Source organism: Sinocyclocheilus grahami, unplaced genomic scaffold (assembly GCF_001515645.1).
Source record: "Sinocyclocheilus grahami isolate Dianchi unplaced genomic scaffold, SAMN03320097.WGS_v1.1 scaffold1342.1, whole genome shotgun sequence".
Lineage (NCBI taxonomy): Eukaryota > Metazoa > Chordata > Actinopteri > Cypriniformes > Cyprinidae > Sinocyclocheilus > Sinocyclocheilus grahami.
The window spans coordinates 128504-146648 of NW_015506521.1; the positions used below are offsets into that span (position 1 = coordinate 128504).

Sequence of the window (18145 nt, forward strand, 5' to 3'; positions counted from 1 at the left end):
ATTTTCACTTAGGGGTGTACTCACTTTTGTGGCCAGCGGTTTAGACGTTAATGGCTGTGTTGAGTTATTTTGAGGGGACAGCAAATTTACACTGTTATACAAGCTGTACACTCACTACTTTACATTGTAGCAAAGTGTAATTTCTATAATAAAATATAATAAGATATTTACACAAATGTGAGGGATGAGCTCACTTCTGTGAGATACTGTGTGTATAAATTAGAGGCGTGTGTGGTAAATTTGTATTTTTATTTTTATTTTTATTGTAGTGGTTCAAACGGTAAGATTCTTAATTCTTCATGCTCTCTTTACAGGGAGATGCTGGTTTGACTGGCCGTAAGATCATTGTGGACACTTATGGAGGCTGGGGTGCTCATGGAGGCGGCGCTTTCTCTGGAAAGGATTACACTAAAGTTGACCGTTCAGCAGCCTATGCTGCCCGCTGGGTGGCCAAGTCTCTGGTGAAGGCTGATCTGTGCAAGCGTGTTCTGGTCCAGGTGAATATTTAGCAGTCTTTCGCCATCTATTAGTGTAATAGGGAAGGTATAAGTACAGTCTTACCCATTTACCGGTTTCCTCAGTTGTCTTACGCCATTGGAGTGGCCCACCCCTTGTCAATCTCCATCTTCCACTATGGAACCTCCCAGAGGAGCGAGAAGGAGCTGCTGGAGATCGTGAAGAAGAACTTTGACCTCCGCCCAGGCGTCATCGTCAGGTAAAGTGTGCTCCTCGGTGGCGACCCAACCGCCGCCTCTCAGTTTGATGGTTTTCAAGTCATCTTTGACATTTTGCTCCCGCGTTTCCTGAGTTTGGTCTTTTGCACCGTTAACATTATAGAGGCTCATTGAGTTTGACTGAACGTCCTTTGTGCATGGCAATTGTCTTACTCTGTCTCCTGTACAATTCCAGAGAGCTGGACCTGAAGAAGCCCATCTACCAGCGCACCGCCGCCTATGGCCACTTTGGCCGTGAGTCCTTCCCCTGGGAAGTTCCCAAAAAGCTTAAATACTAAAGCTGTAACCCCCCCTCCTTTCTTTGGGCAGTAGGTGTACGTTACAGAGAAACCTACTCAACCCGTCGGAGGGGGGAGATGTACCAAATCCTCTCACTCCTAACCTCACACCCACTCCCAAAGGTAATTCCCCTCCAATGGCGTTCTCCCCATACAACTCTACCTTCAACCCTGTTCTTTGCTGTACTGTTTTCGAAATATCTGTGGATGGTGACTGCGTGGGTCTTTTTTTAAATTTTTTTTTATTTTTTTATTTTTTTTTACTTAATGCGCCCTCTTCTCCACCCATCTCTCTTCGACCCTTCCTTCCTTCCTTGCCTACTTGCTTGAAAGATCACAAATGAAGACGGCACAAATGGGGGTCAAAGGTTGTTCTGTGATGCTATGCATTGCTGGCTGAAGCACTAACCCCTCGACTTTTTGTTTTACCAACTAAGAGAACTAATGCTTACCATTTTCCAGGTCCACCACTTTATGCGTACCATCGCGAATGGGATCAAAACCTCTCGTCAAATGTCGAAAACCTGTCTTTAGTTGGATTCAACAAGAATGTGTTTAAGTTACATAGTACAGGGATCGGATTGAGACATTTTAATAGACTTTTTACACATGAATACTATCACGATGGTTTCATCCCGGTCACTGCAGGCCGTGTTGATCTTATTTCTGACGTGTTACAGAGAAGTCAGAAGCTGCTACCAACTGTTGTGGTTCTGCAGGACCGGCGACGCAACCATTTCCCTTCGGTCTCGATGGTGATTCCAGATTAAACCTTCTGGTAGCTGTTATGTGATGTTCTACTAGACCACGGCGGAGGCAAAGCACTCCCTCTCTGCGTGTGGTGATAGCGGGCGTAGCTACAGAGAAGCCCTGCTCCCTCACTGGCGCAGAGGGGCCTCCTCCGCCTCTTGAATCGCTCCATACTTGAATACTCAACCTAATATTTGCTTGGTGATCCTCTTGAGCCTCGGCGTCGGTACAGAAAAGCCTGGGATCTCAAGGTGTGACTGCCTTTAAGGTTTTTTTTTTTGTTTTTTTTACATGAAAGGAATAGTTTTTAAAGACAATGAATACTTGTTTTCATTTGCTTTAACACCATAGTCATGGTGTATGTCCTGCGTGCCGGCTCTGTGGTCTTCCCTTGGTGTCCTACAGAAAGCTTTGGGCTCTTGCCACAGGCTGGTGCTGGTAACTGTGACCATTGTTACACTTTTTATTTTTTTTAACGTGAGTGAAGACCGGTAGATGAGACTGTCCATACGCACACGTTTTACGTTCGGGACTCCCGGCGCTCCCACAGACAGAAGCGAGTCTGGTCGGTGTTGTACAGAGAAACCGGCTTTGTTTACATGCTCTCTCTGTTGGGTGTGGTTGGGTTGCAGTCTTTTTATATAATGCTCATCTTCTGTTTTTCGTACAAATATATTTAGTTTTAATTCCAGAGATTGGTGCATCAGACTGGTTACTGAAAGAGTAGAAGTGCCTTTTTCTATTGTTTCTTTTCCTTTGTCACTCCTCTCCCTCTTCTCGCCTTCCCCCTTTGTTCACCTTTTCTCTCCTTCCCTTTAAATTTCCTCTCGTGATACATGTGAATCCACAGAGAACTCCTGAATTCCCTTCCTTTCAATGCTCCGTGATGGTTCGGTCAGTGAAATGAATAAAAATTCTGACCCTTAAGACTCTTGTTTTATGATATTTCACATTCCTGCCAGATTCTTCGGAGGGGGTTGCCACCTTTTCCCTCTTTCCCTCCTTTAAACGTTTACAGCCCCTTCCATGATTGAGGTGCAAAATAGGGCTTTGATTGTATGGTATGCATTGTTTTAAAGCTGATAAAACAACTTCACACTTGTAACTCGTACAGCCTAAAATTGAGTCAATTTTGTTTTACAGTTTTGTTCGGAACATGAAATTGAAGTTTTCTGTACAACTACACTACCTTTCAAATGTTTGGGGTTGGTAGTTTATTTTTGTTTTTTTGAAAAATTTATGCTGACCATGGCTGCATTCTATAAAAATACAGTAATATTGTGAAATACTGCAATTTTAAAACTTATCTATTTTTCAAATATTTTATTCCTGGTGAAGGTGAATTTTCAGTGTCACATGATCCTTCAGAAATCATTCTAATATGTGGATTTGATGCTCAAACATTATCAACTTTTTTGTTGTAAGGTTATTTATAAACTTTTGCTTTTGATAAATTTAATGCCTCCTAGCTAACAATCAATAACAATCGTGAAGATGAATCATTGAAATTTGAGGCACACAGCAGGATTTTCTGTAAGTCCCATACATGTAGTCTTAAAACGGCAAGGTTACGTGATTTAAAAGTAACATGTTATTGGATACTTTAAGGGCTGCACTTTTATTTCCATCAATGTTGTTTTTTTTTCTTCTGAAAGATGTTGCCATATGGTGACACCTTACCACACAGGGTTAAAAAAAAAAGCGTGTTGATCAACTTCAGGAGGTCAGAATAAATATTATGCATTTCTGACCTTATCTAAAACCGGTTAAGATTGAACAAACTTCTGAGTGCCATATTTGGTGATCGCTAGTCGAATATCGACATGGGTATCATAGGATGAGTGGATTGAGCAGCACATCCTCGTTCTGTACTGGAGAAAAATAAAACCCTAAAAACAAACCCTTCAAAAAAATTGTAACTTTAACCAGACGTTAAAGTGAATTTGAAAAGTTTCAATGTAATTCAGCATCACTCATTAAATATCAAGGAATTACACAAATGTGCAAACCTCACCACTGTGTTTGTACTCTTAGGCTGAATTTGCACTGCAGATCTGGATGCCCAAATCGGATTATTTGACTATATCCGGTTTTTATGACCTGCTTACAAGTTCTTTTAAAAGTGATCTGAGTATATCGGAATCCATGTGCTTTTTTCCTGCTTACATGGTCCTGGGCCATATCCGTGCCACAAGGGAGGAACAAAATCGGAATTGGGTCACGTGAACTATGCAGTGTAAATGCGACCTCATTTTTGAGTTTTGACAGGGAGAATTGGTAAAAAGAGTCCTTTTCAACAATAGTATGCTCCTGCACAACTGGAGGCTGCAGTTTCAGGACCATGTTTCCAGGACCCTAGTTTTTTGTAACCGCGCCACTTACCGAATTGGATGATCTAGCGGAAGCTGCAGTTTCAGGACCGTGGAGGTTTAGTTTGTAGTAATGTTTGTACACGTTATCAAAGATATTGAATCTCAAGGGAAAAAAAATTCAATTGTGATTTTTCATTTTAAAACGCATCGGAGGTTAATTACAAAGTGTGTAATACCTGCTTTGGGTCACAATTTAAAATTTTAAAAAATAAATGTACACTTAAAGGGGTCATATGATGCGATTTAAATTTTTCCTTTCTCTTTGGAGTGTTACAAGCTCTTGGTGCATAAAGAAGATCTGTAAAGTTGCAAAGACTAAAGTCTCAAATCCAAAGAGATATTCTAGTGGGAAGGGTGTCCACATACTTCACACTGTATTTTTCTAATACATTTAATCTCAGGTATGCATTTTACTCTTAGATTCGTCTTTGAGAATTTGATGTCTTGTATCATTGAATTGGCTGTGGAGATAATTGGCATAATACATATTTACCTGACAGATAATAAATTGTTACATTTGATTCATTCTGATTACGCTGAAGTTATTCTCTCAAGTAGATTAAGTGAAGGCTTATGTTTCCGCAAATCTGCGTCTAGAGTTAAACCTAAATTGAATAACTCTGCGCGCTGAAAAGACCGAACACGCAAGAGACCTTCATCCGCCACTGGATACCTTCCTTGGGCCAGGTGCGCGGACCTTACAGGGGCGTAACATTTCCGTCACGCGCTTGAGGTATTCGGCCAATCACAACGCACTGGATATCTGCCAATCAGAGTACACCTCGCTTTTCAGAACGATGAGCTTTGTAAAAATCGATGCGTTTCAGAAAGGCGGGGCATAGAGGAGAAACAATAATGTACAGTATGTGGAAAATAATGTGTTTTTTAACCTTAAACCGCATAAACACATTTCATTACACCAAATACACAAAATAATGTTCTTTTTAGCAACATCATATGACCCCTTTAAAATATAAATGAAAAATTTATTTAAATCTTTATACAACGGGAAAAAGTGGATTACCTTAAAAGTCTTAGTTTATTGAAATATACTGTATATTGATTAACCCCCTTAAGTTTAAGTAATTAGCTCATTATCAGGTCAAATAAAGATGGAATCAAATGGAATCAGCATTTGCAGTCACTAAATTACAGCCAGATATTTTAAAGGGGTCCTATTATGCTCTTTTACAAAGTCTTGATTTTGTTTTGGGGGTGTACTAGAACAGGCTCTCGTACTAAGTTTTTCGAAAAACACATTATTTTTCACATATTTGACATTATTACAACACCTCTCTCCCCAGTCTGGCATGAACGGCTCGAATAGTTCCTGTATCAAATGAAGGCCCGCCTTCTGAAATACGAAATGTGCTGTGATTGGTTAGCTGGGCCAGTGTGTGCTGTGATTGGTTAGCTGGGCTAGAGTGTGTTGTGATTGGTTAGCTGGGCCAGTGTGTGCTGTGATTGGTTAGTTGGGCCAGTGTGTGCTGTGATTGGTTAGCTGGGCCAGTGTGTGCTGTGATTGGTTAGCTGGGCCAGTGTGTGCTGTGATTGGCAGCACTCGGCGCCTGGTCGGGAAATGTCATGCCCTTTACCATAGCCGCCTGCGAGCTTCAGTGTAAATATTACATCAAAATCAAATCAATTTGATCACGATTTAACCCCAGATGATTGAAACCACTCTAAGTTCATCTGCCTTGGGAAAGCTAGCTGTCTAACACTCGTTGCCTTCTCTAGTGCAGCTCAACCAGGTCTCGTCCCATTCGTCGATATTTGTGATATCACAAATCCCGGAAAATATGCGTTGTAGTCCAAACGAGTCGTTTGTTGTAGTTTTTGAAAAGATTTTTTCTGTTACATAAAATATTTCCTTTTGAATTGGACTTTGAGCTTTGTAATTTTGCTGATCTTTTTATGCTCAAACAGCAACATTACAGACTAACTAAAGTTGAAAAAGTGAAAAAGCATAATAGGACCCATAGAGAGGCTCAAGAATGATTCAAGACTGTATATTTATGGCAAACCATGGTGCTAAACCAATTATTTTGAGGAGATTGATACATTTAAGATAAAGATACAATAATTTGCAGCATAGTTAAAAGATAGTAAAGATGAATAAACGTGAGCATTGTTAAAGTACCACCAAATGCTCCTTAGATCCCTGTAACTAACCAAATCCATAAAATCACCATGTAACCATGCAGAACATGACAGAGTAGACCTGCAGATGAACTATTAAAACTGCCAAACGTCTCATTCATCACTGCAAAACAATGCCAAAACGACAGGCTAATAACACATATTGTGGTGCAACCAGACAGTCAGCGCAGTTTAATTATGAAAGATGATTTATACTTAACTAATGGTAAAACAATGAGTATTAAACAAGTTTTCACACGAATACAGTAAGCTAGGCAAATCTGACACATCTCACATTATCAACATGCTTTTATCATCTTTTTAAGTTTAATTAATGTGCTGGCTAGATTTACTTATTACAGTCATTAAGTCAACAAGGTTTAATTAAATCATGGCCACGAATTAAGAACGTCGTAATAATTAATAAAATTAGCGCACAAATTCTTAATTCGTGGGAATTAATTATTCATTCATAGTTAGCAGCTCTCACTTTGGCTATGTAAACTTTTCGCAGGCCATGCAGTATCGGAAATGCAAAGGGACTGTAACCTCAAAACACCAGACAGAAAGTGAATCATATTTTATAGCTGGGGTCTCAGAGACCCCAAGCAGAACATAAAGGTTAAACAGCTCACCCAAAATATTTTTTCAGCTACCTACGTCAATTATGCACTATGATCACATGCTAGCGTATTTTATATTATTGATCAATATGTGAATCCGTTGACCAGGCTACACATGACACGAGTTCTGGTCACAAATTAATTTAGATGAGATTATATCAGATTAGTTGGAACTGTACTGATCACAGATTGATTCCACTCTTGTGTGTCACGGACTTCCAAAGCGCTGATCATGATAGTCTCCCAAAAAAAATAAAAAAAAATAAATTCCTGAAGCAATTACAAAAAAACTAATGTCTAGTACATTGAGGTATGTGGAGTATTGGAGTCCCAGCTGCTCCAGGAGGCCTTTCTGTGTGGAGTTTGTTTGTTCTCTCTCTGTTGACGTTGGTTTCCTTTGGGTTTCTTCGACAATCCAAAGACATTCAGGACAGGTGAACTGGAGTGTGAGTGTGAATATAAATGTGTGTGTGTTTGTCATCCCTGTGATGGACTGGCCATCTGTCCAGGGGGGTTTCCTGCCTATGACCCAGGAAAGGCTCCAGCCTCCCCATGACCCTAGGACAAGTGCTTTGGAAAATGTATGGAATAGATGGATGGATGTACTGTGAGTGTTCCTTGTCTTCCTTGATCCATGTTTCCAAACAAAATCATTCTGAAGGCATCTATCCTATTTGTTTATCGAAAAGATCACCAAAAAAAAACTACAAATAGGACATCTGGCTTGGCTTTTGTGTTTGGAATAAATATTATTCAATTTCACGGTAAATAGATTTTATAGGACAAGTGCTTTGGAAAATGTATGGAATAGATGGATGGATGTACTGTGAGTGTTCCTTGTCTTCCTTGATCCATGTTTCCAAACAAAATCATTCTGAAGGCATCTATCCTATTTGTTTATCGAAAAGATCACCAAAAAAAAAAACTACAAATAGGACATCTGGCTTGGCTTTTGTGTTTGGAATAAATATTATTCAATTTCACGGTAAATAGATTTTGAAAAGATTTTTTTATTTCAACGTAATTCCTGCAGAAATGGTCAGAGTTTACCATTGTTCTGATCTGAATGTGCTTTTATCAGTTTTGAAAGCAGTGTGTTAGCAAATGTGCCGAAAATATACAGTGTTTTGCAGGTTGTGGAGTATGAATGACAAAAGTGTTTGTGGATTTTGGGAAATGTGGTCATTGAATGCATTTTGTCTGAAAGCAATGAAAAATGATTCACAGTTCGTTTAGCATAGACTTCTGTACCACTGAATGTGTGAACAGTTTTGAAAATGTGGTTCAGTATTGAACAATGCTTGTTAGCAATAAAAAAACTGTAAAATAAAGCAGAATTGAGAATCAGATCTTAACCATGTTTTCACAGACGAGGGATGGTAAAAGATCCTTTACCCTATTCCTCCCCTATCTGTGCTTATCACTCACTCACTAATGCAGTTTATGTTATTAGACAGAATTTATTGGACAGCATTGAATAATAGACTAAACTGAATCATTTCAACCCAGATCAAGATTCTGATAGATGTCGACAAGCTCCAGCAACTCTTTGCCATACATTTAGCCCAAGATTCAGTTCTCTGGACATATTCAAGTCAATTTCAATGTCAATGTTGAACCATGTCTCCTAGTGGCATTATTTGGACTTAATCCCAAATATGTATCTCTGCCATTTTTCACATTCAGATGTTCTAGTCTTTTGCTTTAACCTTATAAACTGGAAAAAGCATCAATTATCATATATATATATATATATATATATATATATATATATATATATATATATATATAATATGAATATTGTATTGTATCTTCTATTATAAAGAAGATGACTGACATTTTGTTAATTTAAAAACAAGCACTTTAATTATGTAAAAAATAAACAATTTATGTTATGTTAGATGTGTTTTTACTACTATTAATATGTTGTATAATTATATCTCTAGGTAAAGAAGATATTTTAACAAAAAACTATTTTAGTGTGGACTCATTGATAATTTTTTTTTCTGGGGCTCTCACATAAAGGAGTAGTTCACTTCCAGAATATAAATGTCCTGATAATTTACTCACCCCCATGGCATCCAAGATGCTCATGTCTTTCTGTCTTCAGCTGAAAAGAAATTAAGTTTTTTTGAGGAAAACATTCCAAGATTATTCTCCATATAATGGACTTCAATGGTCCCTGACGGATTGAAGATTAAAAATGTATTTCAGTGCAGCTTCAAAGGGCTCTACACGATCCCAGCCAAGGAATAAGGGTCTTATTGGTCCCTTTATCGGCCATTTAAAAAAAAAAAAAAGCAAATTTATATACTTTTGAACCGAAACTGCATGAGAGTGTCTACGTCTCGGTCCTGACCGCATCACTGTCTTTGATGGGTGTTTTTAGGGAATATGTGCATTTATTCACATGCGATAGGATTAGCTACTCATGTGCTGGACTGTCATGATTTGGCTAATGCAGGACAACTGAATGATGTGCATCAGAGGGGATTTAGAAGTGCACTACACGTAGTCATAGCGAGAATTTACAAGAGCAGCTGTGGCCATTTGTAATTTTTATGGGAATGGTTTCCGGTGTCATCCGAGTCCAGCTATTTTTAGCTGTATAAAACAGCTCGTTTGGCTGCTTGATATTGAAAATTGGTGTGTCTTACCATACTAGTTTAATGTATTATCTTAATTCTGACACACTGGTTTGTAGTGCAAACAGTTTTACAGTTTACTGCACGTTGTTATAAAGCATCGTCAGTTTGCACATAAAGCTTGAGAACAATGCTACATGACAAACTCAACATTTAATATCCCTTACAGTAACTGGTATATATAATCAACTTTATTAGTACACTGTAGTTAGCTAACTAACAATGACTATTTGTATTTTTATTAACTAACATTAATAAAGATTCATAAATGCGGTAGCAAATGTATTGCTCATTGATAGTACATGCTAGTTAATGCATTAACTAAGGAAGGTTATTGTAAAGTTTTTCCCAATAATTTACCATAGTAATAGTATCAGATAAAACACTATAGTGATACAGTTATTTTGATGTGACTGGTGTCTAACACCAATAACTAGTAACTATGATATTTTATCCGAAACTATGGTTACCACAGAAAATATTTGTAGGGAGCATATTGAACATCCTCTAATAACTACAAAAATGTTTTAGTTGAAAAATATACATTATCACTGATCAAATGTTTACAGATAATATTGTAAATGAACTTTGAATCGACCTCTCTGAACGCTTGTGCAAGTCATTGAAAAGACTGATAAAATATGGTGAGATCAATGATGTTGCTTGAGCAACAGTATTTCTTTTTATTAAAATAACAGCTGCCCCAGAAAACTTCTATTTTATCTTGTTTGCTGAAGATATTATCCAAGCATATGACTTTTTTTGACCCTTGTATTCAACTTGAAAAGCAAATATAATCGTGAAAATCCAGGACAGGAGGAAAATGGCGTTGGTCCAGCAGGTCCATCAGCCTTTCATATAAGCTGTTAATGCACAGATGATGAGATGTTTTTATACCTCACACAAATGCAAGAAACCTTTGATTCCGTTATTGGAAGAAAACACAAAAACATAGTTTAAAAACTCAAAAACTTATTAATAAGACAATACATACTGTCAGGGATATGGACCTGTCTGTGTGTGTTTTTCTCCCCATGTGTGCCGTGACCTAGTTTTCTCCCTTGTCTTATTGCTTCATTTGATTTGCCTGTGTTCGTTAATTATCCCTCATTAAGTTTAGTATTTAAAGTGTAGTCTGCCCCATGTTTCCTTGTCGGGTCTTGAACGTTGTGATGTGCTACGTGTGTCTTGTGACCCTTGTTTTGGACTATTAAAGACTGCTGTTTGTGATATTCCCTTGTCTCCGTGTTCCTCGCTCCTCACAGTAGGCAATCGTGACACATACTGGGTTTTTATGTTTATATGTTAATTTTGAACCAGAAGTTCACTTATTTTTGATGTAAGGCAAACTGAACATATACGAGTCATGATTATGAAAGAGGCTGCTCTCTGTGTGTGAATAAGGTAAACTGAGTAAACTGGGTGTAATGACTCAAAGCGACTGTAAGTTATCAATTTATTAGCAATTGGTTGACATTTGGCAAATTATAAGATGACATTTACCATGTATGGACAGCAGAAACTGATTATTCCCACACGTTCTTCTGACAGAAGAAAACTGCCTGTAGGAGTTCCATAAATATATAACTTAAAACATTCAGAACATAAGATAAAGATTATTTGAACGCTACACTCTTAAAAATAAAGGTGCTTCACGATGCCATAGAAGAACCTTTTTGTCTAAATGGTTCCATAAAGAACCTTTAATATCTGAAGAACCTTTCTGTTTCACAAAAAGTTCTTTGGGGCGAAAGAAGGTTCTTCAGATTATAAAAAGGTAAGAAAGAGATGGTTCTTTAAAGAACCTTTGGCTGAATGGTTCTTTGTGGAACCAAAAATGGTTCTTCTATGGCATCGCTTGAAGAACCTTTTGAAGCACCTTTATTTTTAAGAGTGTAGAATTTGCACACTTATTCATTTAAAAAGCTTTTCAGTGCACTTACCCCACAGTCAACAGCAGTCTGGAGGTCTCTGCAGCTGTACATTGGTCCAAGGCTACAGGGGGCAGCAGCAATGACAGGCTTCCTCTCACCAGAAACACACAAATTTGCCCTCTAAATGGTCAAAGAAAAGAGAAAAATATCTCATTTGAACATTTCAAACTATTAAGTTCATTTAACCATATCATATTTGTTAGAAACTCAATTGAAGTTTATAAAATGTATTCAGTTTTTGTGAAGAGTCATATGAATGGTGTACACTCGCATGATATGAAGACTGTACTCATTACCACGGTAATGTTTTCCACTCAATTATGTCGTAATAACAAGATCCTATGTCATTAAAATTACTTTTTTCCCCCCTTAAAACTGTTTTTTCACAAAAATGACATATTTTGTCATAAAAACAATGTTTTTCTCGTTATAACAAGATATTATATGATTAAAAAAAGACTGTTTGTACATGATGTGGTAAGCCTATACCTACTGATCTATAGGCCTATTCAAGAATATAGGCTATATCAGTGCTTTACACCAGTGGTTCCCAACCCTGGTCTTGGAGGTACCCCAACACTGCACATTTTGCATGTCTCCTTAATCAAACACACCTGATTCAGGTAATCAGCTCATTAGTAGAAACTCCAAGACCTGAAACTGGTGCGTCAGAGAAAGGAGACAGTGTTGAGGTGCCTCCAGGACCAGGGTTGGGAACCACTGCTTTACACAACAGATTTCAGGTAAACAAATTGGTGTGCTCACATTTATCTTTGGACAGCAAATTTTTGCAGGTGAAATCATTTTAGTAGGAATCCATGCGATCAGGAAATTCATGTGAGGGTGAAAGATTTCCTCACGCACATTTCACATTGGATTCAAGCTGGTCAATCAAATTCACCAAGCTGACCAACTAAGCCTGAAAACCTGCTTGGTTTAAACTTTAAAGTGGCATCTGGTTGAGTTGTGCTTCGTAAACTGCTAAATAATTGACAATGAACAACAGACCTTTTTTAACTTCTCTATTTTGGATAAAAAATAAATAAATAAATAAAAGAACAATGATAAATGTGACCCCACGTTAACATTTCTTAAAAAGACAGTTCACCCAAAAATTTAAATTTGCTGTTAATTTATTCACCCTCAGGTCATCCAAGATGTAGGTTACTTTTTATCTTGAGTAGAACAGTAAAGAAGATTTTTAGCTGAAACCGTGCTCCTTGGTGATTCAAAAAAAGCAAGTCAGCAGCTGCCCGTTTTTGAAAATAAAAAAAGCATATCAAGGAACACTAAATTAATACCCGTAGCTCCTGACTATATATTGAGGTCTTATGAAGTGAAATGATTGGTCTGTGCAAGAAACTGAACGTTATTTACAACATTATTGCCTGAAATCCAGAGCCTTGGGCAAACGGGTAAATCTGATTCTTTTCTGTGACAGTTTGTTTTAATGAACTGGTTCAGTTCACTATACATAATCACACAATGACGTAACATATACACAATTATATTATTAAAACACCCAACAATGATGTGAAACGTGGATGTTTTACATGTCTAAAGCATATAAAGTGAATAAACTCAGTTCAGACTGTCGGAGGAACCAGAGCCCTGAATGAGTATAGCAAAAACTAGCATCATAGGGTATGATGGCTGAGTGTTTTGGCTCATTTCGAGTTGGAGTGACTGTCTGGCATGTCTGAAAGTGAGTTTTGATTTAGTAACTTGTAGATCTGTGCTGTTTCAGACGGTTCAGTCCAATTTGGTGAACTTGTTCATCTAGTTCATTAAAAAGAACCGGCTCAAAAAAAATTATTCGTTCATGAACCGGACATCATTCCGGACTGCTTCAGAAGACCTCAGCATATTGTCAAGAGCCATGGGTATTCCACAGGTGTTTTTACCTTACAAATGTCCAGCGCCGCCTGCTGTTTGCTCAGAAGCACACGGAGCTGGTTCCCATGACGCTGCACGTAAGTCTCACACTAGATGAGATGTAGAAATTATAGTAAACTTGCAAATTAAGGGCACTTTAAAGTCATTCATTTAAAGGAGCAGAATGATGTGTAACCTTTGGCATAGCACTGGGGTGCAGCTGGCAGACGGTGTCCAGGAATGAAGCAGCCTGGTGCTCGGTGGCATTGGGGCCCAGATGAACATGAGTCAGAACCGCCAATGTAAGGCAAGAATCACAATCAGAAAGTGCCACAGCTGCTGTTCGATAAAGAGAGCGGGATGAAGAAACAGGATGAGAGGTAAAATAATTTGTTTATAGGGAAACAAAATAACAAAATAATGAATATTTTTGTGAATTGTTCCTTTCATAATGTTACAGAATTGTTAATTCAAAGGTAAAAATGTAACCCAATAACCCAAAGTCTGAACTCTAACCATTGACAGGATGCTCCCATATTTCACAAAAACGAAGCAGAGTGCATATGAAGTTAGGAGAAGTGTTATTCAGTAGCATGTCAACCAACAGTTGGACGTATTTTTCAACCATCTTATTGCACTGTGGCTGAAACAGAGAAGGAAACTCACTGCACAAACTCTCCAGCAGTGCAGTTATGATGCTCTGTAGGGTACAAAACCACAAACACTTAACACTTTTAACTTACTAGTTAAATGAAATTCCTGGTGAAAAAGAAGAGCGCTTTAGCATGTTTTTAAAAAGAGTAGTTATTATGGAAATAATATCCTTTAATATAATATACTTAAGTGCAATTTAAATATTCAGTTCAGTTGTTGCCTTAAATTGATAAATAAGTTTGGTTGTATAAGTCATTTCAACTTAAACTGGCTAAAACAATTTAGTTGAATTTGCTCAGCTTATTTTGATGAGTTAAAGTATATATAGACATATCATTTTTTTTTTTACAGTGTGTGAGCTTAATGTAATGATTTTTGACATAACTGAATGTTAAATGCAATTTAATGAAATGTATTATAATTTAAATTCATATTAATTGCAATTAGCTGAATTTTAGAGTGCTCTTTTGACCCACTTAAGTAGGACTTAAGTACATTTTATATGTAATTTTATGCCTATTGTGTTTGAAATACTACTGACAAGCATATGTTAAACTAACATATACTGTAATGTCATTGCATTAGTATTGAAATATATTTGTAATTATACCATTGTCATGATTAAGTTGCAATTCAGTACATTTAAAATATATTAACTTTAAATGTAATATTGAATATCACACTACAGTTAAAATTATAATCAAGTACTATACATGTGCTTTAGTATGTCAGTCAACACTTCAAAAGAAGTGTACTTCTTTAAAGCATGACAAAAGATTATTAAAAATGATTTAGAATATAATTTAAAGTAAAACATAATCTGGCATTATTACAAAATGCACTTTTTAAAAGTGTATTGAAGTTTGTTAAGAAACATAGTCATTAAAGTGTACTTATTAAGTGCACTTAAGTAGCCTTTTATTTTATTAATATTATATTATCTGAAAGTACAGTTTGTTTGTTTTTTTTAAACACTTTAAAGATTTTAAGTACACTACAAGTGCACACTGAATACAATTAAGCACACTTCTTTTTCACAAGGGATAGCAAGCAGTGTATACTACACACTATTGAGTAAGAAGTATGCTATTATTCTGAACTCTGCCCATGTGTAATGTGATTTTTCACCTGAGTCCTCTCTCTGGGAAACAGATACTCAAGTGTGCTCACAACGTATGTGCAAACAGAGCACTGAATGGACGTCTCTATCTGTGTTAGAGAGCAGAGAAACTTAGTCCGCTGTGCAGAACATGCTAACAACAGCATCTAAATCACTTCCTCTACATGTTACCTTCATAGTTGTCACTGGTACAGTTTTTGACATGTGCTTAAGCAACAGATTTCTAATCTTGGTACTGTCCCGTCCTCCACACATTCCAAGAAAAGCACAGATGTCACTGGGTTGCTGAAGTGAGAGATTGATGGGATTAGCAGTAAAATAAACAGCAGTGGTTCTCAACCAAATATGAACCGAAACAATACAATGTCCTATAGATCAAATGCATGTTTTAATCTAACTATATACCGTACCATCATGCTGGAAATGAAGGTGATGGCCAGAGGAAGCATCTTTTCCACCTCAGTGTGGCAGATTTGAGAGATTTGGGGAGGCAACTTATCACACACTTGCTCAAGAGTGGCAGTTAATTTGGCCTAAAAAAAATTAGATGAATGATTGCATTGCATATTACATAACAAAATTGATTTACGGTGGCTCCAAAAACGATTTGGACATCAAATCTTAAAGTATGAATGCTATTACAGTTACAAATATCAAACCAAGTGGCATTTATTTTAAATGAAGATTTTCACTTTTCATGCAAAACATTTTACAAAAACCATAAACAAATAATTTCGACACATTCTACACTCTCAGGAAAAAGTTGTCACTGGGGTGATACCTCTTCAAAAGGCACAACTTTGTACCTAAAGAGTCCATATTGGTACCTTTAAAGGTACACATTAATACCTAAAGTGTACATATTAGTACCTAAAAGGTACAAAAGTGTACCTTTTGAAAAGGTACCACCCCAGTGACAGCTTTTGTACCTTTTTTTTTCTGAGAGTGTAGTTGTTAAACGTTAGCAGATAAATGATGAAATAAGCTGTGAGGTAAAAGGGAGATTTATACATTTAAAATGTAAAAACACCAGTTGGTTGACAGTCAACTCAACAATATTCTGAGAAAAGCTTGTGCAATATGTGTTTACACAGTTGGTTTGATATTTTCTGTCTGTGTAATGCCTAGGTGTGTCTTGAAGGAATATTCTAGGTTTAGTATAACTAAAGCTCAATGAACAGCCTTTGTGACATGATGTCGATTACCACAAAAAAATATTTCAGCAAAAAAACAAAAGCGAAAATCTGGGTTACAATGAGGCACCTACAATGGAAGGGAATGAGTCCAGTTCCTAAGTGTTAAAAAGTATGTATATTGCATATAAATCTGGTTGTAGGTAAGGTAGATAACATACAGAGTCTGTGAAGGACTATATCTGTGGTTGATAAATTGGGCAGGTGAGAAACACGCACCAAAATCATCAGGTTTATGAGTGAGAAGTTCAAAACGAGACACCATAAAAAGATCAGAAGCAATACAGTTCTGCTTTTCAACACAACTTATATGTCTTTTAAATCTTCTTTAAGACATGCTGAAAATCATGCAAATCTGAGATAAAAGAAGTTGGAATCACGTTAAGACTGTCTTCCTTAAAAGCTTTGGCGGTGATTGTAAATTCACTAATGGATGCTGATTTTCAGTGCATTGTTATAAACTAACACTCAGTCTGCAGATAAAGGTAAAGCACTGTATCTCAGACATCATGGGACCATGCATTTTTATTCACTATAACATCTGTCTGTGTGTGTGTGTGAGATCTACCTGGAAGTCTTCACTGGAAAAGAGGTCCTTCAGGAGCTCAAAAATCTGAGTGCAGTCCTGACACATGTCACCCATCTACAGTATACAACATATTGTAGAATATTCAAAGTTTCTATTGCTTTATTTGTAAAAAAAATTTGGTCTTATCAAGTGTTTAATCTTAAAGGTGCAGAAATAAAGAGAAGTGAGACTTGTGGGACTCTTAAAAGTTTGCGGTTGGTGTATTTCAGGTGCTGTGTGAAGGGCTTTGAGGATATGAAAATGACAACTTCTATTTTCTTTAATCAACTGCATCTGTCTTAGAAATAAGAATAATTCTGGATCTGGAATGTGTTTATGACATTTAGCATTATAATTTTTCTTAGCCAGGAGGTCTTTTTTTTTTTAAGAAAGAAACCTAAAGAAAATAAGCCCAGTCCAGCCGGTTTGAAGTGCAGATTTACAGGATCGGTTCGTTTAACAAGTATGTAACAAACGAAACAAAAGCAACATTCCTAAAACTCACCGCATTGTCATCCGCACCCATCAGGACATTCGTCATGCCTGTTCTATCAACAACAGATCTTGTTTTGACTGTTAAAAATAAAGCGTTTTCAAGAAACTCACTGAACTTACATGAAAGATGAAAACGACAGTGCAGGCTATATGTTCAGAATCGCATGCGTTTGGAAAATAATTTACAGCATTACAATATTTCTGTGAGAAATGTGTATAGATGTCAAATGTAAACAAATTCACACTAGTTTTGAGGGAGATATTTGTAGAAAAAAAAGTGTAAATGGCCTTGTTGGCTAAAATCAGGCACACTTTTTAATATAGCTCATGATTATATTTCTTGTCACACACCATTATTCCATATTTGTAATTCAGTAAATATTCACACATTTCATTTACCTGAGCCTAGAAGGGCAGTGAAAAAGAGAAACCCCAGTTTCAAGGCAGTCATGTCTTCAGTCACCGAAGGTCGCAGAACCGCTGTAAAATTCTCAGATTTGGCCCTGTATCTAGTGACAGGAAAGTTCACCTCAAAGAGGAACTACCCTTTATATACGACGCCCCAAAAGCACAACCCAGGCACGATAACATAGAGCCTGTGCAAGCGAGAAAGCTGTAGGCCTACTGTACAAATGCTGTTGCTTAATCACATTATTCGACAAAGAAAGCCAATATTTGTCACATTTCCAGATTTGTAATTCTTGCTTGGGCATGCATTTCTAGTTAAATGGCTCATAGTCAGGATAGAGCCATTCTAAAACACAT

At 37.1% G+C, this 18145-nt stretch overlaps 2 protein-coding genes and 1 long non-coding RNA gene across 4 annotated transcripts in view; 1 reads left to right on the forward strand and 2 right to left on the reverse strand.

The window, feature by feature from the left end:
• Positions 1-2689, forward strand: part of LOC107569395 (S-adenosylmethionine synthase-like) — a 10494-nt gene extending 7805 nt beyond the window's left edge. For both annotated transcript variants that reach the window (XM_016255477.1, XM_016255478.1), the window contains 3 exons: positions 315-497; positions 582-715; positions 910-2689. In XM_016255477.1, coding sequence (XP_016110963.1) covers positions 315-497; positions 582-715; positions 910-1012 — 420 coding nt within the window. In that variant the 3' untranslated portion in view covers positions 1013-2689. The remainder of the gene's footprint in view (positions 1-314; positions 498-581; positions 716-909) is intronic.
• LOC107569396 (uncharacterized) lies at positions 2238-2914 on the reverse strand. The gene is made up of 2 exons (XR_001606896.1): positions 2431-2914; positions 2238-2395 (listed from the first exon to the last, which is right to left on the reverse strand). It is a non-coding gene; the product is annotated as an uncharacterized lncRNA (long non-coding RNA).
• Positions 2915-10438: 7524 nt separating this feature from the next.
• LOC107569393 (prosaposin-like) lies at positions 10439-17847 on the reverse strand. Its single transcript, XM_016255472.1, has 12 exons — positions 17780-17847; positions 17391-17458; positions 16886-16960; positions 15535-15657; positions 15296-15409; positions 15133-15213; positions 13867-14050; positions 13547-13686; positions 13380-13460; positions 11485-11595; positions 11045-11103; positions 10439-10458 (listed from the first exon to the last, which is right to left on the reverse strand). The coding sequence occupies exons 1-11, from the start codon at positions 17829-17831 to the stop codon at positions 11068-11070; spliced, it is 1065 nt and encodes a 354-aa protein (XP_016110958.1). The 5' UTR covers positions 17832-17847; the 3' UTR covers positions 10439-10458; positions 11045-11067.
• Positions 17848-18145: the final 298 nt, after the last annotated feature.